We start from the raw sequence: 18,011 nt of genomic DNA, 5'->3' as shown, positions 1-18,011 counted from the left end.
TTATTAGGGGTGGGAATTCTGGCTCATAAACATTGCCTACCCTAGCTTTAAAGGAGAACAAAAAATTACAGATAATTTACTCACCCCCTTGTCATCCAAGATTGTCTTTCTTTCTTCAGTCGTAAAGAATTTATGTTTTTTTTTTAAACATTTCAGGAATGTTCTCTAGTGGACTTCTTTGGTACCCACGAGTTTGAACTTCCAAAATGCAGTTTAAATGTAGCTTCTAAGGGCTCTACACAATTCCAGCTGAGGAAGAAGGGTCATATCTAGCTAAATGATCATTTATTTTCTGACAAAAATTACAATTTATATACTTTTCAACCTCTTATCTAGCTCTGCGATGCGCATGTGTACTCTGTGCACTCTGGTTCAATACAGTTAGGGTACCTCTAAATAAAGGTAAAGGTGACTATGTCTCATTTTCTCTTCCAACTTCAAAATCATCCTACATCACTGCAGAAGTACCGACCCAGTGTTTACAAAGTGAATGTGCAAAAAAGGTCAAACGCTCTTTACAAGAAAGGTAAAACAGTGATGTAGGACGATTTTGGAGTTGAAGGAGAAAATGAGATGGGAGTCTATATAAATTGTTTATTATTTAAACAATTTATTCAGAGGTACCCTAACTGCCCTAACTGTTCTTCACGATGCCATAGAAGAATCTTTCTTGTCTAAATGGTTCCATAAAGAACCTTAAACATCTGAAGAACCTTTCTGTTTCACAAAAGGTTCTTTGTGGCACAGAGTACATATGCGCATCGCAGAGCTAGACAAGACGAGCATTGTAATTTTCTTTTAGAAAATAACAATATCATTTTGCTAGATAAGACCCTTCTTTCACGACTGGGATCTAGAGCCCTTTGTAGCTGCATTTAAACTGCATTTTGGAAGTTCAAACTCAGGGCACCATAGAATTCCACTATATGGAGAACATTCCTGAAATGTTTTCCTCAAAAAACATAATTTCTTTGCGACTGAAGAAAGAAAGACATGAATATCTTTGATGACAAGGAGGTAAGTAAATTATCTGTACATTTTTTTTTTTTCTTGAAGTATCTGAAATATCCCATTAAGCCAATGTGGACCATCAACTGTTTGGTTACCCATATTCTTCCAAATGTTTTGTGTATGTCTGTGTGTGTTCTGCAAGAGCAAACAGGTTTGGAACAACTTGATGGTGAGTAAATGACAGAATTTTCATTTTGGGGTGAAATATTACTCCTATAAATATCCCTAAGTCTTTCATCAGTGTAATTTCAGTTTATTTTGTGATTCATTTATTGAAATAATGTTAAAGTGCTGAATTAATAAAAACAAAAAAGAGAATTAAGTGAAATAAAGGAGAATTGACTAATAAGAAGTTTTTGCCATTTTAGAAACTGGGCTAGTAGTTACATTTTAGTAAATTGTATAGCCTAATTTGTTTCAGTGTTAGGTAGGCACACAACAACATACCCCAAAAAAATGCAATAAAGAAAAGTAAAGAGATTAGTATCTCCTTAATGATTTCAATCCACTATTAGTAAAGTAAACTAGCAGATACTGAAATAACGACATGTGGGTTTTTACTGACATCGTAACGGGTTGCTATTACGAGTATGATAGATACCGTAAAACTAATTTTAGAGTGACAGTTTTCTCTAAGTTAGCTGTGTATATTAACAGTGTAAGTCTATTAAAAATCTAACTGACACATACTGCAGAACAAGTCATACTAAGCTTGCCCTTGCCATGCTGCTAAAGAAAACTAAAGCGAAAAGCAGTCCTTGACGCTTACCTGCTCGCTTATCTTTAATATTCCCATCTCCTCAGATTAGTCAGGTCGGAGTTTATTCATTAGGATATGATAAAAAGGTAACAATTCTATTTTTTTTTTTTTAGCGTTAATAACGAAGGGTGGACAGTGAGTGGATCCACTAGTACAACTGCGCTGTAATATGAACCTGGTGGTTTACAGCGCCATCTATTGTAATATAGAAATTATACGGCAGGAGGCCGTTCACTCATTTCTTTTGGATTGAATACTATGATCTGAAATGAATGCGTTGAATGACAAAAGACACCAAATGTATTTCTAAAAACAAGGCCTATGTTGAAGCATGTAAAGAGTAACTTGAGGATCTTGATTTTAAGATTGTTTACTATATTATATAAGTTTATATGCTGTACATTCATAGAATAGGTTGCATTTATATTTGTTCAAACCTGGACCTCGTTTTCAAGCCTTGGTTATAGGGTTTTGTTTGATATCCAAAACTTGTCAACACAAACATCTCTCATCAAAATGCAGGTAATGCTGAATTTTGTCTCCTTTCCAAAACTAGTCATGCCAACCCTTTTATCAGAACAAGAGGTAGGGAATAAAAAAAAAACAGGAGATGAAGTTTTGATAAATGAGCAGAGTTTATTGAATAATTTTAGTTGCATTTTTCCTAATGCTCAATTTGACTTTAGCTGAGTAACACAAATTCAATAAGCGTCTTGCTTAACAAAAAAAGAAACAGGCACTAACATGAAAAAAGTAAATAAAGGAAGTTAATTAATAGAAAAAGATAACCAAGTAATAATATGAAAGAGATTTAAAAAAAAATGTAAGTCTTAATTCAAAGTATTCTAAAGTAAAAAAAAAAAAAAAAATGCAGAAAAGTAATTAAACTTGAGGATGCTTCAGATGTAACAAGTGTACACAATTGGTTAAAAAAAGCCAAAATTAAATGATTTTCAAATGCAGGGGGAAAAAATAGTCACAAGATCTATAAAAATATTTTACTTGCCAAAAAAATTGATAGTATCTTGACACTCATCAATACATGACTATAAAATATATTTTAAAATATTTTGTCATTTATCAATGAGGTAGGACCACATTATAAAGCAATTACCGTTGTATATTTCTTCAGGTAAGGCTCATTTTGCATTGTATATCTAGCATCTTAATGCTAGAAGTTTCGTCCTAAAACATTTAGCAAAATTCAGCTCCAGTTCTAGGTTTGCACCACACATAATGCTTGAAACCTAAACTTTAGGAAATTTCGAAATATGTAGTGTTTTTTCCCTATTGACAAGTAAGGCCCCATAATGTAAACTAGAGGAGGGAAAATAAATAATATAAAAACTAAACAAAAACAGGACTGTGCTTAGCACAAAGATTCACACATGACAATATAGCATTTGAAAGGGCTTTCTTATTATTAAAAATATTACAGTAATAAAGCATTTAATAAAACAACTACAAATACAACATGGTCCAAAATGGATGCACAAACAAAGAATGTTGATAAATCTTTAAGCAACAACCAATTCAATAATGTGTAGGTAGTAAACAAATGAATACAAAAAAAAATGGATTAACTGATATTCACTTCCATACAAAATAGGACACAAAGACACAAAATCACCACTAGAACCAGGAACTCCAGAGGTGCTCTGTGCTTTTAATAAATATACTGCAAGTTACCTTTTAAACTAAAACCTAAGTGCATCCAAAGACATTTAAACATCAAAGTATGCCATTGGAGAAACTCATGAAGAGATCTCATTTTTAGCTGTACAGAGTCAGCTTTAATTAATGACAATAAACAGTTTTGATGGTAACGCCATTAATACAGTTGAACACGTCAACAGTTAACCCATAGGGTCAAGTACATTATGCAATGTTTTGCCTAACATCACTTAAGTAGATCTCTGTACTGTATGTTCAGCGTCCTCAACAAGTAAGAGAATCAGTCTGTTTACTGAAGTTTAACAAGTGAATGCATTGATCTCCAATGGCAAAGCTGTCATGATGTCCTCGGCTCATGTTATAACTCGTCGTGAGGTATCTTCAGGGCATGGTCACAAAGATCTGTGCAAGGAGTTAAGAAAAAAGTATTACATATAATTAAAATGTTGGAGATGAAAATCTAAATATTTTACACAATATTGTATGTTTTGTTAAATATGCTTGAAAAGGTATCATCATGCAACTTGTGACTGTAGTGCAATAAAAGATTTTAAGATTGGTTTAAAATGAAAGAACACTGAATCATATATCCACATTTACAGCATTACCTGTCCTCTTACTGCAGAGCTTGTCTTTAACGTTGTCTGTCTCGTGAGCAAAGAATTCAATAAGCTCATCCTCATGCTGCTCAACAATTGTTTCACACTGTGGAAAAAAACACACAAGTAAGACTATTTCTAAAACTGATGTTTGTAAAACAGCATTACACAATAGTATACAATTGTTGCATCAAATCAGCAGCATACTGCATCGTGAAAGCAAATACAATTATCACAACTGTATAGTTTAAGGTTTGACTTAAAAATAAAGATGTGAAGAAGTGGGGAAAAAAGAAAACATTCTCACAGCAAACTTCAAACTAGAGCTGACTCTGGAGTCCAAGGCCACATCAGAAAGATCCATGGCAGTGCCATCACGGGATGTATGTCTCACGTATGTCTTTCGATTGGTGGCAGGGTCAACACGTTCACCGTAATCTTTCATGTTCTCACAAACCTCTTCCATCAGTTCAAGCAGATGACTCTCAGAGCGAGAAAAGGGAACCTGGGCACAAATAGAACAGATAAAAAGCTGTGAGTTGGCATCAGAAAAACAAAACAAAACCAACTGAAACAAAAATATGTCACCTCTTTTACTGATTGACTGCCATCGGGATTGATCCTAAATGATCCAGTCTGGATCATTTTCTTGGGATCTATTTGCGATATGGCCCATTCCATTTCATCAACTAATGCCCTGCATGCTAGAGAAAACAACATGTGCATGATGCAATTCAGAAGTATTTCTTTATCACAAAGCAAAATTGTTTATACAAACAGTTTGAAGATACATTTCTGAAGGTGTGTTACATTATTGCATTTCCTGCAACCCACAATGGCTGTCTATGTGTGTATATATATATGTGTGTGTGTGTGTGTGTGTGTGTGTGTGTGTGTGTGTATGCACAGTAAATTATAAAAGGTTTTTAAAAAGTTGAAATACCTCCACATTTTGTGTCTTGACCCTGTCTGGCTCCTTGGACTAACAATAGGTGCAAAGACATCATTGCACAGAAGATAACAATGTAAACATGGTTTTCCATCCCCACCTGCAAAAACAAATAAAATACGGGTTATTTCATACAAGTATACTGTATTTTATTGCAACCTTCGATAGCTGGGATAAGACTCCAAATGCCAGGTTAACTAGAGTTACCTTTCACAACACACAATCAATCAAGAAAAGTATGCAACGTATCACTGTATACACATTAATCGAACTGCATCGCATGCATATTTTAACGCATTGCTTGAACATACAAACCTTTTGCTTTAAATACACCGCACACACGCGTTCATGAACTGATGACGTGCACACAGGAATAATTGTAGTTTAGGAGCTGACCTGAGATCTGCCAAAATCCCTTTATTCTTCTTGAGTTGTATTGGCTGTCTTTGGCGCATTACCGCCACCAACCGAACTGGAGCGTGCAGAAGCGACGCTAAATACACTTGCGCCCTCTACACTGCCGCTCAAAAGTTTAATACTGCAAAATGTAATTACAAAATAAGATGTTGTATATATATATATATACTTATATAAAATATAATTTATTCCTGCTATGTAAAGCTGAATTTTCATCAGCTGCTACTCCAGTCTTAAGTGTCACATGATCCTTCAGAAATTATTCTAATATGCTGATTTATTATTAGAATTATTAATGTTGGAAACAGTTGTGCTGCCAAATATTTTTTGGAAGCTGTGATTCTTTGATGAATAACATGTTAAAAAGAACAGCATTTATTCAAAATAGAATTTTTTTTCTAACAATATAAATCTATGCTATCACTTTTTATTAATTTAACACATCCTTGGTGAATACAAGAAAAAAAAGAAAGAATAAAAATGTACTGACCCCAAACATTTTAACAGTAGGCTATATAGTGTGTATTGTTAGAAAACCTTTCTATTATAAATAAATGCTTAACATTTTATTTATCAAAGAATCCTGAAAAATGTATCACAGGTTACAAAAAAATATTAAGCAACTGTTTTCAACATTGATAATAAATCAGCATATTAGAATGATTTCTGAAGGATCATGTGACATTGAAGACTGGAGTAATGATACTGACAATTCAGCTTTGTATCACAGGAATAAATTAAATTTTAAAATATATTCACATAGAAAACTTTTTTTTTTTAATTGAAATACTATTTCACAATATTAATTTTTTATGTATTTTTGATCAAATAAATGCAGTCTTGATGAGCATTAGAAATGTATTTCAAATACATTAAAAAACTGATCCCACACTTTTGAGCAGTGTATATTTCCATTATCTAGGCTATATTTTGTCAAGATAACAACTCTAAGTTTCCTGTTTAATTATTGAGGCTGTAAAGAATCATGACTGATGATTATGGCCTTGCTGCTGCCCAAGCCAGCTCTATCCAAAGCCTCTAGATTTGGCACTGTGTCCTGCTATTTGATGCCCATGATTGATCATAGAGACCTATGATAGAATTGCTCAAGTTGTTTCAGGTGCTTTCTATACAGTGTCCAGGTCTCACAGCCATAAAGAAGACTTTTCTGTAGACCGGCTGTCTGGACACCCTTATCTTGGTTGCCAGCTTGATGTTCTTGTGGTTTAGGACTTTTGAGTGGAGGCGACCAAGAGCATGGCTGGCTTTGCTGATGCATGCGGAAATCTTCTTGTCTAGCTAATTATCAGAAGAGATGATGCTCCCGTAGTACTTAAAGTGCTCAACTGTCCAGTTAAAAAGAATGGGAACAAGCCCACATTCTAGCTTTACTCTATTTGAAATGTCAAATGGGAGTTACACTATTAAAAATAAAGGTGCTTTGAAGGGTTCTTCAAGCGATGCCATAGAAGAACCAGTTTTGGTTCCACAAAGAACCATTAAGTCAAAGGTTCTTTAAAAAAACATCTCTTTCTTACCTTTTTATAATCTGAAGAACCTTCTTTCGCACAAAGAACCTTTTGTGAAACAGAAAGGTTCCTCAGATGTTAAAGGTTCATGGAACCATTTAGACAAAAATGGCATCGTGAAGCACCTTTATTTTTAAAAGTGTAAGCATCTCCATTGGAGAAGATAAGGTCCATCATCCTGTCATGAAAGGGGACTGCAAAGTGTTACCACAGGGTTGAAGACGTCCAATGTTTTGCAGACTCATGCAATTCCAAGAAATTGGTCTATGAGGTCTACCAAGCATCACGCCGCTACTCTCTGTTGATGACAACGACAAGGCAAGCATAATCAACCAAATTTTTACACCTAACAAAATTTATTCCACCATATAAACAACAGTTCTGTATGTCTCATACATTAGCTAAATGTCATGATAACTAATAATGTTGGTTTTTGTTTTAACCATGGCTATATAAATAGTGGAATATGGCCAGATACTAAATATTGTTAAAATAGAGAGGCCTTGCGTATGCATCGATAATCATCGCCCTTGATTGATGACATGTCAATTACTATGCTCCAGCCAAAATCATGGTCTGACTCAGAGAACCTTGGTTACACCACTAACAAACAATGTTGTAGTCCACAAGAGACGGAGTAAAGATAGTACATAGACATAAACAGCCAAGTCACACAGGAGGAACAAAAGCCACATTTAGCCTGTGAAATGTGGCTGCTGCACATATTTCAGAAAAAGGCATGCCATGTGGGCAACGTCACAAAATGAATAACTAAAAAAACCTACTGTCTCAGACAAGGGTGCCCACTTCCGACAGGCATCAAAAGAATGAACAAATGATTGCCATAATAGAGAAAATGAAATCTGAAAGAAATCATCATGAGGTGCAAAATGCTGACAGGTGTGGTTAGCAACAAAACTAGACCTTGACCTTAACAAAAAGACCTTGTGTTGGAAGGCAGGGTTTGGCCAAGTTTTATGATATAGCCACAACAAAACTCTTAAAGGGATAATTCACCCAAAAATTAAATTATCAGCCCATGCTGGTATGGTCACATGTGTTAAAACCACCAAAAAAAAATGACTGCTAAGGGAGTAACTCATACAGAGAAGATGCTGTAGGTTGAACCTAGATCTTTGCTATAGCCAAACTCCTCTCAACTTAAAGAACAGCTCCTACTGCGTCTTACCAAACATACCGAATGATGAGGAAAAAGTAAACTCTTCCATAGATAAAGTCTCAGCCCTAATGATTGACTTTTGGGTTTGACTTTTGTTGAGATGTGGACATTGACTCAAAGTGAAGGCAGATGAAGGCAAGCTTGGAGAGGCAGGGTTTAAGGAGACTAAAGGATTGGAGAAGTCTTACATACAGTTTTAAATTTCCCCCTGGAAGGTTTATTTGATAGGGACAGAGTACAAGTGCACCAAATCCTTCTCTGAGAACCAGAAGATGGTTTTCATCACATTATAATCAAATATATCTTTCGACCTGTAGTCCCTAATGGTCTATTCAACACTGCAGAAAAGCTACCATGTCAAGAATCTTTTGACTAAAATGTTTATTAGTTTCAGTGACATTTATTCCTTCATTCTAATTTATTTTTTTATTTGATTTTACTCAACAAACACTCTGTTTAGACTGTTTTTGGGAAGGTTAAAACTTTAGTGTTCAACACATTGTTTGTTTCAGACAATTAAAGATTTAAAATGAAACCTCATTTTACTGATTTTATTTAGTTTAAGTTAGCTTAAAGAAGAGAAATAAAATAAAAAGTGATTATTAGATTAGTTTTTAAAAGAGGTAAATTATCTTTAAAATTTCAAATGGGTTTGAATCAGAATCAGTCAGATGGTCAGTTTTGGTTCAACACATGGTTCATCCACTGACTTGGGTCAGCTTACCCCTAACCTGGGGCGAATAAAGCCACAGGAACACTTTTTATTATAAGAAGCCATAATTTTAGAACCCTTTATCATAGATGAAACTTCAACACCTTATTTACACGCAAGCGGTAACACCTCAAGCGTGGCCGCTTGTGTATACGTGATAAATGCTAACGCGCTGTTTCTGTGCTGGGTCACTTTAAAGAATACCCAGGAGGAGGTTCCCGTTCGAGTTCCTGTTTTTGATTTCCGGACAGTTACTGTTTGCTTCTTTTAGTAAATTTGAGCTTATCGCAGAGTCATTAGAGTGACTGACCTAAAAGATATCTTCAATTGTATCACGGATGTTTGGATTTTAGTAAGCATGTATATTATATTATATAAACTACTATGTGAATTAGTTCGTCCTCTTTACGCTTCCATTCTGTGGCCACCACAATGCAATGTAAAAACGTATTGCGATGACAGTTTATGGCGAGATGAGCTGTATCTATGAAGAAAATAACGTATTGAGAGTTTGAAATGTTAATAAGTATATCCAATCAATTTATTAATGTTGACGTTATAGTGATGCAGGATCTATTTTCAAAGACGTGCACACAAGTTGTTTGCTACATTTTTTCTTGAATATCTAGTGGTAAAAAACACTGGCAGGCTACAACATGTGTGATTTCGGTCGACATCAGTGGTTTAGGTGATGTTGAGGTGAAACCCTACGAGGTGTGCTAGTGGTTGCCTAACTATCAGTCCACTGAAAATGACCAGCAAGAAAGTGTTACCTTAGTCAAAACATCGCCATCTATGAAAAGGCAAAAGTGAAAGAAAGATAGAAAGATTGAAAAGTTGTTCTCACCCTTACAGGCTGTAATTCAAGTCAAGAGGTTAAATATTCAGATGTTATAATTTTGTGACAGCACAAGATTAAGATTAATTAATTCAATTTTGTATATTTGTTTACTTCACTCTTTCTTTAAATATGTTTTGTTTTATGGCAAGTGCCAATGCATTTTTGAGTCATAATTCACTTTATAAAGGCATTGAGTCAGGATACTACAATGATCAAGGAAATGTAATTTTGTATTTTTTCCTAATAATCAATTTTTCTTATTTTCCTGTACAGAATTCTACAAGACTGCTAGCTCAGAGACATCTTTATCATTTTTATTTTTAATTCAGTCCACTCATAACCGGTATTAGATGGAGGAGGCATATGCAGCACTGTACCAGGAGTTTGTCCGTCTCCAGTCACTCTGCTTAAAACAAGCAGCAATAATACAACATCTTTCTGACACAATACAACAACAGCAAGGTCAAATGACTCTTACAAATAAAGTACAAATTACTAAATGTACTAATAATGTCACAATGATTGTATCCACTATGATAAATCATATTTACGCTATGATATTTAACTTTCAGGTTTGGCCACAGCTCCAGCTAGGAACTTTGCGAAGCCGTTTCAATGCACAGAAGAAAATTCAAAACACCGGCTCCATTCTCAAGAATGTCATGAACAAGAATCTCTAAGGCATCCCATTGGACCACACATACTGGGCCCTCAAAGTATAGTATTCTCTTTATGTCTGTTAAAATTATAAGTTGAAAGTTTTGAATTCTAAAATTGTCTAAGAGCCTGTTAACACCAAGGACAATAACTAAAACAATATAGTTTTAAAAATATTTCTATATTTAAAAGAATTTTAGTATAACAATAACAGCACAGAGGAACAAAATTGCTGAAATCGTAGTTGGATTTTTTTTCAGCTGATGAACGATAAAAACATTGACAGCTAATCAGAATGGATCCTGCTTAAAAAAGAGTTTGAACAGACAACAGAACCACAGTGTGTGCACATTATTGTGCATTTGTGTAATAGTTGCTAATATAGTTATCTTTAGTTATCGTTCTTGTTGTGAACAAGCCTTAAAGTTCTCATGAAATCAAAACTGAAGTTTTTTGGCTTTTAGTAGGAATATGTTAGCCTTATGGTTATCTATAAGCTAGTGTGTTTTAAAACAGTGACAAAATATGACAAGATATAAGCATTCAAAAGTTTCTCACTTCCACCAATATGGATCAACGTTTTTGATGACATCACCCTGCACTTCATCTTCTCATCAAACTTTCTTTGTCCAATCAAATGCTCTAGAATCCAAAAAGTTCCGCCCCTTCCAGTATAAATAGACGCTGAAGCTGCGGCTGAAATCGGTCACACAGAATTAGTATTTTCTTTGCAGTGAATGGCACGTAGTGCACTATATAGGAGAGAGGGAACGTAAAATATGTTCCCTGCGAATGAAGTCTGGTTTAGCTTTATGTCATTGTCCCACAAATCACTGCAATCTGCTCCAGTCCAAAGACACGATAGCACAGAGTGGATAACGCTGAGTTTTTCAAAGCACTTCAGTGAACCTTTAACACTAATAGAATTTTTCTATTCTGACTCAGACTGAATTTTGTAATTTTTTTTTTTTTTTTTTGTATAGCGCTTTTCACGATACAAATCGTTGCAAAGCAGCTGTACAAAATGTAGGGTACTGCAATATATTTAGTAGCTTATTAGTCGTGACTACTGTATGTCACAAGTCGATGTAAATATGGTATAAATGTTAAAATCAGTAATGGTGTAATCAAACAGATGATGAACACTAATAGTAATGATTATGTGTTGCAATCAAACTTTTAGAAAAATTGTGTAGTGCTGTATGTTGTTTCAAGGCTGGCATCATCGGCGGTCCTCTGGGGGGTTGGCATCATCTCTTTTTCTGAATCCAGACTTAATCTTGTGTAATTCCTAGGTACCACGGGATGGAAATCCCATGGCAGAAACAGAGAAACAAATAGAAAAATAATTAGCGTAGCTGCTGTTCCAACCAAGCAAAAATTTCATGTTTAGCCCAAGCTGAAGAATGTTGATCTGCGTGTGATCAGATGTAACTGAAGTACAACGTTATGAGATACATTATGTGAATGCTTGGCTAAAGAGATGTCTTTAATCTAGATTTAAACATGGAGAGTGTGTCTGAACCCCGAACATTATCAGGGAGGCTATTCCAGAGTTTGGGAGCCAAATGTGAAAAGGCTCTCCCTCCTTTAGTGGACTTTGCTATCCTAGGTACTGTACTACCAAAAGTCCAGAGTTTAGCGACCTTAGAGAGCGTGATGGATTGTAGCGTGGTAGGAGACTAGTTAGGTATGCAGGAGCTAAACCATTAAGGGCCTTATAGGTAAGAAGTAATATTTTGTAAGTGATACGGAACCTAATGCAGAGACTGTAAAATTGGGGTAATATGATCATATTTTCATGACCTGGTAAGGACTCTAGCAGCTGCATTTTGGACTACCTGTAGCTTGTTTATTGAAGATGCAGGACAGCCACCTAGTAGTGCATTACAATAGTCCAGTCTAGACATCATGAATGCATGAACTAACTTTTCTGCATCAGAAACAGATAACGTGTTCCGTAGCTTGGCAATGTTTCTAAGATGGAAGAATGCTGTTTTTGTAACATGAGAAATATGATTTTCAAAAGACAGCTGTCTAATATAACACCCAGATTTTTGACTGTAGAGGAAATAACAGTACATCCGTCTAGTTGCAAATTGCAGTTTAAGTGATTCTGTGAACTGTTTTTTGGTCCAATAAGTAATATCTCGGTCTTATCTGAATTTAACAGTAGAAAATTATTGGTCATCCAGTCTTTCACATTTTTAACACACTCTGTTAACTTTGCTAAGTTAGAAGTTTCATCTGGTCTTGTTGAAATATATAGTTGAGTATCATCAGCATAACAATGGAAACTAATCCCATATTTCCTAATAATATTACCGAGGGGTAACATGTAAATTGAAAATAGCAAAGGACCAAGGACAGATCCTTGTGGCACTCCATACTTTACTGGTGATAGTTGCAATGACTCCCCGTTTAGATAAACAAAGTGGTAGCGATCGGACAGGTATGATCTGAACCATCTTAAAGCCTGCCCTTGTATAGCTTTGTAATCGATCATGAGTATGTCATGATCTATAGTGTCGAATGCAGCACTAAGATCAAGTAAAACTAGCAATGAGACGCAGCCTTGATCTGACGCAAGTAGCAGGTCATTTGTGATTTTTACAAGTGCAGTTTCTGTGCTATGGTGGGGCCTGAAACCTGACTGAAATTTGACCTTCAAGTCCCCATAAAAAATTTAAATGTTAGTTTTTTTGGCTTTCAGTATGAATATGTTATCCTTAAGGTTTTCTGTAAGTTAGCATGCTCCAAAACAATGACAAAATATGCAAATCAACACTAACGATCTCTAACGTTCTTTAAAGTTCCACCTGGAAATAAAGATGATGTGATGCCAAACTCCCTCACGAAAGAAGAAAGCCATTGTGTTTACAACTGTAACAATGAACGCTAAATTTTTAAGTTACTGGCCATTTATAATTTCTACTAACTTCTACTTTCTAAAAAAAACAAAAAAAAAAAAAACAGAAATAAACCAACAGCTTGAGGCTACACTGAACGTGTGCGAAATTGACTATCGATATTATTTATTATCGGTATTGTTTTTATCGAAAAAGATAATTAGACAGTATTTTGCCGAGTGTGTTATTGTCCTGATACAGCTGACTCATAAAGTTTTTGATATTCTTCATATTCTGTGTGGTCAGTTCACAGCAGTGATAGAAATAATTCTTTTCCAATAAGTTTAAATTGATTTTTACCTTTTATGGGCATTTTTACCTTTATAAAGCCACGTGCTTTCTTTTGAATCAAATTATTACTGTTAAAAAACAGCCAATACGGTGTCTAAAAAGTCTCTTAATATTGACTTATTGTTTATTGAACTGTTAACTGTATAAAATCAGTACCACATTTGTAACCACATGAATTTTTTAAGAGAAAAACAGCACTCTTCATGTGATATTAACTATGTGAAATTATATAAATATTAGTGGTGGGCCGTTATCGGTGTTAACGTGCTGCGTTAACGTGAGAGTCTTATCGGGCGATAAAAAAAATATCGCCATTAATCTATTCTCAAAGTTGGGTTGGGAGCTGGGTCTAAACTACGCAAGATATGATGACTTTCACCTTGATATTTTAGCGCGGATGACGTATACCTAGTCGAATTGCACTGTAGGGGGCGAGAACGAGTCTTCAACTTCTGTGAAATTACCACATCAAATGAGACGTGCAAACATGAATGCAGTTATGAAGCCGCTTCAGGGCAGGTGCGTTGCTAGACCCTTTTTACTGGGGCACGTGAGTTATAATTTACTTTGATAATCCCGAAATAAATACATTAAACTATATGCAACAACTGAATTGACGCTTCTAAAAGCAAGGCAGTTTAATGGAAGACTATGCACGCAGAAATCCATGCCCGGATTGATTGTATTTAATGGCAGCGCGCACGTCGTGCAGCCTTTTGCGCAGAAGTACTTGGTTACACAAGTTTGTATAGGTAATTATGTTGTAAATGCAATTGTCAAGCAGTTTGTGATGCATTTTGGAAACAGGAGATGAGCGCCTGATCTAATGCGCCACCTGGCCCGTTCTCAAAGACTTACTTTTAGTCATTATTTGGGTAGCACACATATTCTGAATGCCTTCAGCAGAATTCAAATTAGCCATTTTAATCTAGATTAATCTAGATTAATTCCAAAATTTAATCTAGATTAATCTAGATTAAAAAAATTTATCTATGCCCACCCCTAATAAATATATAAATTTTCTGCTCCCTTACCTTGAATTATGTGATCGATCTTAATTAATAGGCTATTAATAGACTGAATCATGCAGTGAAAGAACGTACTTTAAATGCGTACATGCACTAAGTTAGTCTAACCAGACTTCATCACGTAGTCGCCTATGCGTGCACTCTGTAGGTGTGTTCTGTTTGGTTTTTGCTATATACTCCATAATGTCATTATGTCTCACGAGTTTTGTTCTCACGAGCAGGTTTAGTATTTGCACTAAACCTGCACAGATTTGGCTTGCATGAACTTCCCCAAGAACATAATGAGTGAACATAACTTATGAAAAGTAACCCGCCAAATTGGGTAGTTATTTGACAGCGTTACCTGATTTGTACCCGCATTTGGCGGGTTGGCGGTTGTTAATTTCAAATCCCATCTACAACAATAATTACTGTTTTTGCATTATTGTAAAGGGGAAGTTTGAATTCTACACACATTGCTATATTTTATAGCAATATAGAAGAGATTGTGGCTGCCAAATGTGGCTTTACCAAGTTCAACGTCTGGCCAGGCTGTAAACGAAATGAAACGCTATTGGCTATTAAAAAAGGGGGCTGGATTGCTTGATATGTGCCACCCTGTGTTTCTGTTTCAGTTGAAATTACGTCAACACATAGAATAACACTGCATGTTTCATAGCACTTCAGTAGACCTTTAAGCTTCAAATTGAGTTTTCTCTCAAGTTTCTGCTAAGCAGTGTTTGTTTTTTCAGCTGGTAATGATTTCAGTCATATTGACAGAGGACTAAACCAACTGCATTTCAACCTGGATGTGCCAGATCAGAAACAGGGTAACCATGATAAAGCAGTTTTCCACAACCCTGTAGAGACGACAGAAAACAGTGCCTGGGATGACCTGAGAAGAGCTGAGCAACAGCATTATGCTAACCAGACTTCACAAAGGCTGCGGGTTCGTATCATACCTATGTTTAGTTAGCTTTGGTTCAAGCTTTTTACTTTATTGTGTCTAGTCACACCTCCTGCTGAAGGTCTTACAATATAAGTAAACATCTGACATGTGTGAAAGAATGTTTCTCTGTCCCACAGAGGCCCTGGTCATCTTCCTTTCTGGACAGTGAGTTGGTCAGTCAAGCCGGAGGACTGTTCATGTCCGGAGTCACACTGCAGTCACAGGTGTGTGAGTTCTGTCACGCTGTATTTCCTGGACACACAAGCACCCGCGGAGAGTTTCTGCGTCACCTCACTACACATATGACTTGAAGAAAAGCAGTGCTGGGAATTGAATTCATTAAAAATGAAGAGGAGATAATGTCTGTAATGGACAATAATATGTTTGATTTTGATACTATTTGAGGTTTGGTCAGTGATGAATAAGATTTTTTTCTATTAAATTGTAAAGAACACAAAGCTGCAGTGCAATACTTAATATGATGAAGTAAGAACAACAAAAAAAGATTTAATGCATGCACATATTTGTTGTTTAATTTTATGTTGTGATTTATCTCCTGTTTTTATTTTATAATTATTGGTTCCATCACAACAAGTGTCTGCTTTTAACCAGTAGAATTGGTATTAATATACACTGCCTGGCCAAAAAAAAGGTTGCCACCTGGATTTAACTAAGTGCTATGATCTGGGGTTGCTGCAGTTGGTCAGGTCTAGGTTCAGCAACAGTATGTGCTCAAAGAATGAGGTCAGCTGACTACCTGAATATACTGAATGACCAGGTTATTCCATCAATGGATTTTTTCTTCCCTGATGGCACGGGCATATTCCAAGATGACAATGCCAGGATTCATCGGGCTCAAATTGTGAAAGAGTGGTTCAGGGAGCATGAGACATCATTTTCACACATGGATTGGTCACCACAGAGTCCAGACCTTAACCCCATTGAGAATCTTTGGGATGTGCTGGAGAAGGCTTTGCGCAGTGGTCAAACTCTACCATCATCAATGCAAGATCTTGGTGAAAAATGAATACAACATTGGATGGAAATAAATCTTGTGACATTGCAGAAGCTTATCGAAATAATGCCACAGCGAATGCGTGCCGTAATCAAAGCTAAAGGCAGTCCAACTAAATATTAAAGTGTATGACCTTTTTTTTTTGGTGGCGACTTTTTTTTGGCCAGGCAGTGTATCATTAATTTTAGAATGATTTGCTGTGTTTATTCCAAATACTGCATTTTCACTACCATAAACCACGAGAGATGAGTATAGTACTGTCTAGCAGTTAAAGATTAAAGGAGTAGTTCACTTTCAGAACAAAAATGTACAGATAATGTAGTCACCCCCTTGTCATCCAAGATGTTCATGTCTTTCTTTCTTCAATTGTAAGGAAATTATGTTTTTTTGAGGAAAACATTTCAGGATTTCTCTCTATATAATTGACTTCTATGGTGCCCCTGAGTTTGAACTTAATAACAAAATACAGCTTCAGATGGCTCTAAATGATCACAGCCGAGGAAAAAATGGTCTTATCTAGCAAAACGATCGGTTATTTTCTAAAAACAATTGCAATTTATGTACTTTTTAATCTCAAATGCTTGTCTTGTGTAGCTCTATGTGTACTCTGTGTAGAGATTAAAAAAATATATAGATTATAAGTTTGTAAAAAATATAGATTATATGTTTTTAAAAAATATCCAATCATTTCGCTAGATAAGACCCTTCTTCCTCAGCTGGGATCATTTAGAGCACTTTGAAGCTGCATTTAAACTGCATTTTGGAAGTTCAAACTCGGGGCACCATAGAAGTCCATTATATGCAGAGAAATCCTGAAATGTTTTCCTCAAAAAACAATTTCTTTATGACTGAAAAAAGAAAGACATGAAAATCTTGGATGACAAGGGGGTGAGTATATTATCTGTTCTGAAAGTGAACTACTCCTTTAAATACAGCGGAAAAATCAGTGGATCATACTAACAAGTAGCATGAATACTGTAAAACCTCATTAGTTTATTAGTGGTTAAGTTTAAATGTATAACAATGCTATGATAATGAACAGACATCAGTGGATTAAGATGCTTAAATGACAAGGGCAAATGTTTTTAGTCTTGTTGATGTCCTACTTGATGTTACCTTTTAGTATTCACTAAAAATTGTGTTTCTTTGTTTTAAAACACAACTCTTGAAAGCACTTGTGCACATGAACATGCTTACCAGTTATCCTGCCTTCTCTTTTTGTAGACACAACACTTGCAGTGTATCTGTTTCAGTTTCTTGAGCAAGTTAGCCTAAAGGGATTGTTCACTCAAAAATCTGTTGTTCCAAATCTGTGATTTCATGAAAAGATTGTCAACAGGGATTCAAAACAACACTGGACTTTTGAATTTCATATGGACAAAAAAGTATCTCAAAATATCTTCTGTGTTCCACAGAATAAAGAAATGTATAGGCCTAAAGGTTTTGAATGACATGATCTTAATGTTTGGTTATCCCTTTAATTATAGGGCTTCACAAGCTTCATTAATCAA

At 35.5% G+C, this 18,011-nt stretch overlaps 2 protein-coding genes across 3 annotated transcripts; one reads left to right on the top strand and one right to left on the bottom strand.

The window, feature by feature from the left end:
- Nucleotides 1-3,170: 3,170 nt before the first annotated feature.
- On the bottom strand, nt 3,171-5,427 carry cnpy2 (canopy FGF signaling regulator 2). The gene is made up of 6 exons (XM_073826131.1): nt 5,309-5,427; nt 4,988-5,093; nt 4,633-4,748; nt 4,352-4,549; nt 4,054-4,150; nt 3,171-3,847 (listed from the first exon to the last, which is right to left on the bottom strand). Exons 2-6 carry the CDS (start codon nt 5,085-5,087, stop codon nt 3,804-3,806), a joined length of 555 nt encoding a protein of 184 aa, XP_073682232.1. The 5' UTR covers nt 5,088-5,093; nt 5,309-5,427; the 3' UTR covers nt 3,171-3,803.
- Nucleotides 5,428-9,047: 3,620 nt separating this feature from the next.
- Nucleotides 9,048-17,944, top strand: LOC141293593 (uncharacterized). Of its 2 annotated transcripts, none has more exons than XM_073825622.1 (5): nt 9,048-9,183; nt 9,946-10,134; nt 10,245-10,388; nt 15,289-15,485; nt 15,623-17,942. In XM_073825622.1, exons 2-5 carry the CDS (start codon nt 10,023-10,025, stop codon nt 15,794-15,796), a joined length of 627 nt encoding a protein of 208 aa, XP_073681723.1. In that variant the 5' UTR covers nt 9,048-9,183; nt 9,946-10,022; the 3' UTR covers nt 15,797-17,942. The 2 variants fall into 2 exon arrangements, with proteins under 2 accessions (XP_073681723.1, XP_073681724.1); XM_073825623.1 differs by having other exon boundaries at nt 9,049-9,183; nt 10,002-10,134; nt 15,623-17,944.
- Nucleotides 17,945-18,011: the final 67 nt, after the last annotated feature.

The sequence above is a fragment of the Garra rufa genome, chromosome 20 (genome assembly GCF_049309525.1).
Source record: "Garra rufa chromosome 20, GarRuf1.0, whole genome shotgun sequence".
Taxonomy (NCBI): Eukaryota; Metazoa; Chordata; class Actinopteri; order Cypriniformes; family Cyprinidae; genus Garra; species Garra rufa.
The sequence above is the reverse complement of the archived record's forward strand: the minus strand, read 5'-3'. Positions and strand labels throughout refer to the sequence as shown.

Excerpts from the sequence above, each read along its gene's own strand:
- cnpy2 (XM_073826131.1), bottom strand. The coding sequence starts at position 5,087 with ATGGAAAACCATGTTTACATTGTTATCTTCTGTGCAATGATGTCTTTG. Across the intron at positions 4,151-4,351 it reads GCTCTAGTTTGAAGTTTGCT|TGTGAAACAATTGTTGAGCA; the intron begins GTGAGAATGTTT and ends TTTTTTCCACAG. Across the intron at positions 3,848-4,053 it reads GCTCTGCAGTAAGAGGACAG|ATCTTTGTGACCATGCCCTG; the intron begins GTAATGCTGTAA and ends CTCCTTGCACAG.
- LOC141293593 (XM_073825623.1), top strand. The coding sequence starts at position 10,023 with ATGGAGGAGGCATATGCAGCACTGTACCAGGAGTTTGTCCGTCTCCAG. Across the intron at positions 10,135-10,244 it reads CACAATACAACAACAGCAAG|GTTTGGCCACAGCTCCAGCT; the intron begins GTCAAATGACTC and ends TTTAACTTTCAG. Across the intron at positions 15,486-15,622 it reads AGACTTCACAAAGGCTGCGG|AGGCCCTGGTCATCTTCCTT; the intron begins GTTCGTATCATA and ends TCTGTCCCACAG.